This window comes from Primulina tabacum, chromosome 7, assembly GCF_025594145.1.
Source record: "Primulina tabacum isolate GXHZ01 chromosome 7, ASM2559414v2, whole genome shotgun sequence".
NCBI classification, from domain to species: domain Eukaryota; kingdom Viridiplantae; phylum Streptophyta; class Magnoliopsida; order Lamiales; family Gesneriaceae; genus Primulina; species Primulina tabacum.
In genome coordinates, this window is record NC_134556.1 from 6,240,044 (window position 1) to 6,249,962 (window position 9,919).

The window sequence follows — 9,919 nt, forward strand, 5'->3', positions numbered from 1 at the left end:
ATACCGCACCCGCGGTTGTTCTTGCACCGCGGCCGCGGTTGATTAATATACATTTGCCGAGAGCATACTGCACCCGCGGTACCCTGCACACCGCACCCGCGGTCATTGAATACTGAATATCAAAATTAATTCGAGAGCATACCGCACCCACGGTCCCTTGCACACCACACCCGCGGTCGATAGTTTTACAAACAAAATGGGGCAGAAATTTTCATAATCGAAGAACACCTCTCTCAAATTTCTCTCCTTCCTTCGAAATCCTTTCTCAAGAACAAAATTTTCACACTCAATTTTTGTTATTTCTTCAACAAATTTACCACTCCAACCTAAATATCTTCATTCATTCCATCAAATATCACTTTTCTTTCCACAAAAATCAACATCAAACCTAGGGTTTCAAAGGGGCTCGAAAATTTCTTCAAGAATTGGATGGAGCTTTGATTTTATTCTTCAAGAAACATTTCAACACAATCAAGGTGAGCAAATCCATTGCATATTTGTTGAAATTTCTAAATTGAAGGTGTTATTTGCTGTGGAAGGAAATTACGTTTAGTGAAGTACATTCTTGGTATTGTGGATATTGTTGATTGATTGTTGTGTATATTGTTGAGGTGTGGATATTGTGAGTATTAAATTTGGGGGTGTGCAAGAATCATTAAATTTTGTGAATTGGATTGAGGAGAAGTTGGTGATTGAAAGGGGTTCGATAAAATGCCTCCAAGAAAAAAACAATCTAAGGGTGCATCATCATCTGTGAATTACGATGCAAACAGGTTTTGGGACGAACAAGCGGAGGAGAACTATGGAAAGATTTTGAGCAAGAGCATTATAAAAGAAAGGGGATTTGATCTTAATTTCCCTAGAACTGAAATTGGACTAATGCTTACTGCTCGGCATTGGGATGAGTTCGGCAGGCAGCCACAAGATGCTGTCATTTCGTTGGTGAGAGAATTTTATGCTAACCTCAAGGTTAGGCATGATCAGTTGAAGGTGTTGGTGCGAGGAAAAATGGTAGCCTTTGATGCACATACGATCAATACGTTATATGGTATCCCTCATGTAATGCACGATGAATATGAAGAATACCGGGCTGAGCATGTAAATTATAATAATATTCTTCAAACAATTTGCATAGAGGGAGCGGAATGGAGAATGAGGGATGATGTGCATGTTAGCCTAGCTAAGTCTGATCTCAAAAGTGTTGCCAAAGATTGGTATTCATTTATTTCTGCTAGGATTAAGCCTACTGAGCATACCACCACAGTCATCAAAGAGAGGGAAATTCTTACTTTTTTCTTTATGACGGGAAAGACAATTGATTTAGGTCAATTACTTCAGAGTTCGATTCTTGAATATGCAAGAGGTAACTCTCCTAGTGGGCTCCTCCACCCTTCTCTTATCACTGCTTTATGCCAAAATGCGGGAGTAACTTGGGCAGTAAATGAAGAATTGTTGAAGCCTAAAAACCCCATTGTGGTAGTTCAACCACATAGGGTAGTTAGAGGTGAACATGCTGCGGCACGTCGAGCAAAAAGGAAATTTAACAGAATAGCTGCAGAGAGACGTGCTCAGGCTCAAGCTCAAGAACCACAACCACAACCGCAACAACGAAATAGGAGAGATAGGTTGACCCAGTTGGAAGAAGATATGCAACAACACCGCCAAGAAATGGATGCATTTCGGTTTAGGACCGACACATTTATGGGATATATGATGGATTTTACATCTGTCTTGGCTCAGCAATTTCCATCGGCTTCAACCTCTGGCAATCCATTCCCACCTCCTCCACAGTGGCCACCCATATACCACCCGCCGGAGTTCCAACCACCACAAGATGACGAAGATGATGAGGATGGCGATGACCACTGACGGTCGTCGCCCGAAGTATGTGTATTCTCCTAATTTTCATGCTTATTTACATCGAGGACGATGCACATGTTTTAGTTTGGGGGAGATTTGATTTATTTTATGTTTGCTTGTGTGTTTATTTTCTTTTGTGTGTTTATTTATTTATTTTGTGTTTATTTATTTTTGTAGTTGTTTGCTTGTGTGTTTATAGTCATGAAAATTTTTATTTAAAATGGCCAATGATGAGAAAAGAAAAATGTTGCATTAAGAAGAAAAGTCATGTATTACATTCATGTTAATCGATCAATTTGAAAAATTTAGAGAACAATCATGAGATTTGGTAAGTTTGAGACTTATAATTTCTATACAACTCTTTGATTTTCATTTGACATCGAAATAAATTTTGCAAACACATATATGATAGAGGCAATCTTTGATTTTATTTGGGCCTATTTATATTGTTCATAAATATTCATTTGAAGCCCTCTTGAGCCTATATAAAAAAAAGAATTGTGTTCTTGAAATTTCTTGGAAGCCAAGCACTTTTCTTTTGAGATGCATTGAGAAACCATTTTCACGATGATTAGATTCTACTTTGTGTTGGTGAATTGAGATTTTGTCTAATACTATCCAAACATCACTCAAGGCGAAATACGGACAAATTATGATTTAGGAATGATTTAGGTGATTTTTGGATCGATTGAGCCTTTCAAGCTACCAAATAAAAAGAATTTATCATTTGTCACCACTTTGAGCTTAAATGAATTCGAATGGCACACGTTAATATGTATAAAAGACCCCCATTCGATGTTCTTTCAAATATCCCACATTTACTACCCCGTTGAATATCTTAAACATTAATTTCCTACCTTCTCAAGGGAGTAAGAATTCAAAGGATCAAAGAAATGAAAATTCTCCTACAAAAGAAAAGAAAAATGAATGATGTTACATTGATGAAGTTGGAGAAAAAAGGGAGAAAAAGAAATGAAATAAACAAAAAAATTAGAGATAAAAGAAAAGGTGGAGTTTGCAAAAGAAATAAAATTCAACTTACTCCCTTATTTGAACTCCTAATCTTTATTTGTAGCCATGAGCCAAGGCCTAACATTATAACCATTGAAAATCCTATTAACCTAGTCATAGTTGTCCAATATACTAGTGGAGAGTGATTGGGAGGATCTAGCTTATGGACAATCGATAAACACTTTCATTGAGTAAGAATCTTGATCAATTTTACATACACCTCATTGCATCAAATATTTATTGGGTATCCCTTTCTTGAATGAATATTGCTTTGAACCAAATTTTTACTGGAAAAGACCTCTTGATTTGTGTTTGTAAAAATTGAAATCGATTGAAAATGTTTTGAAACATGGGTTGAAGAGATTAGAAGTTAAGAAAATTAACCGATTGCATGATTTTATCCGGATGAACAAGTGGTTGGATTGATTTGAATTGTGAATGCTTGAAGAGTTGTTAATTTATCTTAATGCCAAGTTCTTTAAAGTATTTCATGACTTGGTTGTTTGTGTTGTTTTGTTTTGCTCGGGACTAGCAAAATCTTAAGTTTGGGGGAGTTTGATAAGTGCAATTTATTGTACTTTTATTACTTGTTTTTAACTTTGAATTTTGTGATTTTTGAGCAGGTTTTATGTGATTTGTTGTTGTTTTAGTTATTGTAGTTTAGAAGCTTAGAATAGAATTTGGAGTAGCAAATTGTTGAATTGGAGTAGTGCAAAAGATAAAATGGCCGAAGTATGACCGCACCCGCGGTATCATATGGACCGCACCCGCGGTCCCTGAAGTTAGAAATAAAAGATTCTGCCGAAGCATGACCGCACCCGCGGTCCTTCTTTCACCGCACCCGCGATCACTGAATTTCGAGACTGAAAGTTTCTCCGAAACAACACCGCACCCGCGGTCCTTCTTTCACCGCACCCGCGGTCCTTCGCAAAACAGAGTCCGAAAAATCTGTAACTTTGTGGACTTCGAATAAAAGTAGAGGAAAATGGTGTGCTGCGTGGGGAAGCTTGTCTGGACTATAAAAGGCTTCTATTATTCACCATCTAGGGTATTGGGGAGCAAAGGAAAGGAGAGGAGGCTACAAAGAAAGGATTGAAGCTCAAGTTCATCATCCTTGGAAATCTATTGCACATTTCTGGACAGAAATTTCATTGCACTCCAAATATCTTGTTCTAAGTTCTTCTTTCTTTATTTTTATTTGATATGTCTTGTTTAAGATTCATGTGTTGTTGTGTTATTTTTTTTATGAACTAATTCTTATTTCTAGAGGAATGATGGAACAAAACTTGACACCATGTGTTGGGATTTATGAATTATGCTATATAAGTTTTCCTTTTTGTTCATTTGTATTTTTTCCAATCTTAATGCTTTCATTTTATTGGCCATATCTTGAATGATTCTTATGTTCATAATTTATCACTTGGAAAAGGAAATTTATAAACAAGAAAGGGAAAAATACATCGATGGTATTTATATAGTTCGGGAGGACATATATTGCTATTGAAGCCATTAAAAGAAGTTATTGCTTATTGTGTTATTTAATTATAGATTGTTGACGGGGACGTTACAATCCTTTGTTAGATAATTAGTATCTACTTAGCACTCGGGAGAGGGAGTAGATAATTTAGAATTCTTGGCTAATGTATAATAAGGACATTTATAACATAGCTACACATAATAACACATGGTGGATAGTTGCGTGAAATCGGACCTCTAGATCATTTATACCATAGTTATTTGTTATAAAAAGTTTGGTGTTATAATATAATTAAATTTTTTTTCAATTTAGTTATTGGTGCAAACAAATCTGTCAATTGATTTTTCTAAATAAAATTGAGACTATTTTAATTGCAAGCATTAATATACATTTAAATACGTACTCCTCGTGGGATCGACACTTGTACTCGACAATACATTTTATTACAACTTGACGTTGTGCACTTGCAAGCAATTAAGAAAACACGCGACACCAACTTTAATTTAGGAACACTTGCACAAATTAAAAGTTACATTCCCTATAATCCTCTTATAAAAGTCATATTTCTATTTTCCTTTGTGCTTATAAACTCTTTTATAAGTCGTTCAACATATTGAACTATTTAACTTCTCAGCGGGATCTAGAAAGTTAGCACTTGTGTGACCCTCAATGATTCATTGATACAACTAGCAGTGGGAACCACTTGGAAAGTCCTTTATGGAGGGTTGTTCAGTGCACTCTACAAGGAGCATCTATCTGCATGCTCGGACAACACAATGTCCCCTACCAATGAAACATGGTATTCACATCGCATATACTAATCTCAAACTCGAGCAGCCTTTATCCTTCTTAACGACAGCTTAATCGATTAAGAACTGTTTAGAATATACAGTATTGCAAATATGAGTTTCATGATACTCATCATATTAGCATCTCATATTCTTTCTACTATTTACATATTCAAGGACTTTATCTATGCAACAAGGATGAGTGTACAGATAAAGATGTGCCAAAACTATAATTTAAATATTATTAAAATAAAGATTGTTTATACATAGAGTTTCAACATGAACCCTCGGCCAACACTTGGCTCGACGCGCACCTACTCTAACAGTAGTTACCTACGCACTGCTAGATTCGGGAGCTACACACTCTTTCATATCTGAGACTTTTGTCAAGAGGCTGAATATTTCACCTGAGGATATGTGATTGGGTTTCAAGGTTTCTATTCCTTCCGGTGACCAAATGATCACGTCCAGTATTATGAAGAATCTGGAGCTTCGTTTATATAAAGATGTGGTTCGGGCAGACCTTATCGTACTCCATATGCCTGAATTTGACATTATACTCGGTATGGATTGGTTGTCAGCGAATGGAGGCTCGATAAATTTTCGTCAAAGATCAGTGTCTATTCGACCGCCTATTGGGAAATCTTTTGTCTTTGAGGTGACGAGGAACAAGCATATGCCGCACATTATCTATTATCTATGTGCGAGGAAACTTATGAGAAGTCGATGCCAAACTTTTCTAGCATGTGTCACTACAGCACATGCTCCTATCAGTCAGAACTTAGAGGATGTTGATATTGTCATAGACTTTCCTAATGTCTTTCCTGACGACGTTTCTGGAATTCCACCGAACCGTGAGGTGGAATTTTCTATTGAATGTATGTCGGGCATTGTACCTATTTCTAAAGTACCTTATCATAGCACCCACTGAAATGAAAGAATTAAAAGATCAAATCAAAGAATTGATAGACAAGGGTTTTATTCGCCCTAGTTACTCTCCGTGGGACGCACCGGTATTATTTGTGAAGAAGAAGGATTGTAGTATGTGACTCTGTATTGATTATCGAGAGCTGAATAGAGTCTCTATCAAGAATAAGTATACTCTGCCAAGAATTGAAGACCTATTTGATCAGTTGCAAGGAGTATTGATATTCCCGAAGATTGATCTTCGTTCTGGATACCATCAGTTGAAAGTGAAAGACTCCGATGTTCATAAGACATCGTTTCGGACTAGATATAAACACTATGAATTTATGGTCATGCCATTTGGGTTGACCAATGCGCCAGCAATCTTCATTGATCTCATGAATCGCCTATTTCATCCGTATCTGGATCAGTTTGTTATAGTCTTCATTGATGATATTCTGATCTATTTGAAGAGTAAAGAGGAGCATAGTCGGCATTTGAGGACAACACTGCAAGTACTGCAAGATAGGAAGTTGTTTGCAAAGTTCAGCAAGTGTGAGTTTTGGCTTGATAGATTGGCGTTCTTAGGCCACATCATTTCTAGAGATGGAGTCGAGGTTGATCCAAGTAAAGTTGAGGCAGTGAAAGAATGGCCAGTGCCAAAGAGTGTAACCGAGATTCGTAGTTTCTTGGGACGAGCTTGCTATTAACACAAGTTTATTCAGGAATTCTCATCTATTGCGGTACCCATGACCGCCTTGACAAAGAAGAATGCAAAGTTTGTATCAGGATCCGAGTGCCAAGACAGTTTTGACAATTTGAAGCAAGCCTTGATTTCAGCGCCAGTGTTAGCTATGTCATCGGGGCAAAGAGAGTATGTTCTTTGTACCGACGCTTCTAAACTTGGTTTGGGAGCAGTTCTGATGCAAAATGACCGAGTTATAGCCTATGCATCGAGATAGTTGAAAGTTCACGAGAAAAACTACCTCACTCATGATCTTGAGCTTGCGGCGGTAGTTTTCGCATTGAATATTTGCAGACATTACTTGTATGAGGAGAAGTGAAATATTTTCACCGACCATAATAGTCTGAAATACTTATTCACCAATAAAGAATTGAGATATGAGGCAGGGAAGATGGCTTGAATTAGTGAAGCGACTGCAGTTATTACTCAATTATCACTTCTGTCACGCCCCGAGACCGAGGCGTCGGTGACATCCGGCATTGTTAATCAAATAACAATAAGCCTCGTAGAAAATAGCCAAATACCAGTCTATTTCATAAAATTCTATTGTCTTTGCATGAAAGGAAAAATACAGAGGTTGCGGAAGCGAAAAGTACAAACATTTACGAAGAAAGACAAAGGAACACTAATGGGCTTGAACATCCAGAACTTGAATTCCTTCCTTCTATTTTTTTACCAGCCCCAGAACTGCTCTTGCTCCTTTTCTTCTACATGTTCTTCATTCTCATCTGAAGAAGGACGTAAGGAGGTGAGTGTTTTGGGAAACATTCAGCAAGTGGAGTCGATCGAATACCAGAAAACAATTGATACATAATATTTTTAAAACCTTCTTCTTTTTATATAGCATAATATATCAGAGTTGAATGAACTGAAGTCAAACGTTGAACAAATAAGAGCTTCAGAGTTGGGTGAACATAAATCAGAATTAGAACAAATCTGAATTTCGAATTAGAACATTTCAGAACATAACTTATAAGAACTTATCAGACAAATAGATTATAATGATCATGGGCTATCCTTCATCTTGAGCTCCCTCTGGGATCTTCTCCCATATACAGGCTCCCTCTGGGGCATTTTCCCTCACAGGCTTTCCCGATGCACCATTACCAGATTAAAACATATAACTTATCATTCAGAGACAAATTGGTTGAAACAGAATGACACAAACATAGAATGAAACGGAGAAGCATTAACGAACAAACAGACGGAACTAAACGATTTGAAGCAACTTAGTGATTTTTGAAATCCACATTTATTCAGATCATGCTGTAACGATCGAATTTTAAAACATACATAATATTTAAAACATATAAACCCACTTACCTGGAAGATTGTTCCAAAAATCTTGGAATGAACAGGTTGGAGTTTGACACTGAAAAATCAGTCACCTTGAAAAAGTGTTTGCGCCTAATTGAACAGTTGGATGGGTCGGTATTTATGATATGTTGCTCAAAACACGTGTAGGTATATTTGGAACAGTGGAGATCGGATTTGGGCGTGTAAAATAATGATAAAAACTTTCTGAAATTGGGTAGAATTTTGGGTACTCGAAAATTGCAACTTTTGATGTTTTTGGTATGATTTCACTCATTCCTTTGCCACTATTTATAGGCAAAAATATGAATTTAAGTACTCCCTCTCCATGCCAAAGGTTGCATCATTTATGGTATGTAATCACCAATGTGTCTTTAGGTCTTCCCCCTCCATGCCAAATGTTGCATGGTTTATGGACTTAAATGTCACCAATGTGACTTTAGGTTTTTCCCCTCCATGCCAAAGATTTCTTGTAATTTTATTCTCCTCCATGACATAATTCATCTTCATTACAAAACTAAAATCAACTTGGTACTTTGTCTCTTTGTAATGCAAAATTTTGGGTCTTCACATCTTTCCCTCCTTTCGTCCTCGAAACTTGAATTATCTTGGTCTTTGAAAAGGTAGGGATAAAGGGTGCGCATCTTCTCTTCTTGCTCCCATTTTGATTCTCGTTCAGTATGGTTTGACCATTGTATTTTCACGTACGAGATGGTGCAGTGACGTAGCACTTGTTGTTTTGTGTCCACTAAACGGATAGGGACTTCATATTTCAATTCTTCATTCAGGTTGTCGTCGAGTAGCAGTGGTGCAACCTCGAGAATATGACTCGAGTCAGGAATGTATCTATTTAGTTGCGAAACGTGGAAGACGTTATGGATTCTTGACATGTCAGGCCGCAAGGCTAGCCGATAAGTTAGGGTTCTGATTCTTTCCAGAATTATAAAGGGCCCGACGTATCTTGGGTTCAATTTTCCCGATTTGCTGAAGCAAACCACTCCCTTCATAGGTGAAACCTTGACATAGGTCTTCTCTCTGACTTCAAACTCCAATGGCCTCCTCTTCAAGTCAGCCCAACTCTTTTGTCGGTCCTGAGCCGCTTTGAGTTTCTCCTTAATGATAGCTATCTTCTCAACCGTGATCTGTACAAGTTCAGGCCCAGTGATGGCTTTCTCCTCGATTTCGTCCCAATATAGGGGCGATCTAAATTTTATTCCATAGATTGTTTCATAAGGGGCCATCTCTATGCTACTGTGTTAGCTGTTATTGTATGCGAACTCTATTAGAAGTAGATGCTCACTCCAATTTCTTTTGAAATCTAGAGCACACGCCCTTAACATGTCCTCTAAGATTTGAATTATTCTTTCGGTTTGGCCATCTGTTTGCGGGTGATAGGCCGTGCTGAGTGTGACTTTGGTTCCCATGGCTTCTTAGAAACTTTTTCAAAATCGGGACACAAACCTTGGATTCCTATCAGATAGTATACTTGCTGGAAATCCGTGTATCTTACTATGTTATCCATGTACAAGGTGGCTAATTTATCTAGGTTGTAGTTCATTCGCACCGGTAAAAAGTGTGCCGATTTGGTCAGTCGATCGATGATAACCCAGATCCCATCATGGTTTTGTCTTGACTTTAGTAATCCTACCACAAAGTCTATGGAAATGTGCTCCCACTTCCATGTTGGGATATCTAGCTGTTGTAGGAGTCCTCCGGGTCATTGATGTTCGGCTTTGACCTGTTGACAAATTTGGCATTTAGCGACAAAGTCAGCTACGTCCTTCTTCATTCCATTCCACCAGTAATTCTGTTTCAAGT

General features: G+C 37.6%; 1 protein-coding gene across 1 annotated transcript; it reads right to left on the reverse strand.

Moving 5' to 3' along the window:
* Nucleotides 1-8,610: 8,610 nt before the first annotated feature.
* Nucleotides 8,611-9,342, reverse strand: LOC142550520 (uncharacterized). Its single transcript, XM_075659594.1, has one exon. The coding sequence runs from the start codon at nt 9,340-9,342 to the stop codon at nt 8,611-8,613; it is 732 nt and encodes a 243-aa protein (XP_075515709.1).
* Nucleotides 9,343-9,919: the final 577 nt, after the last annotated feature.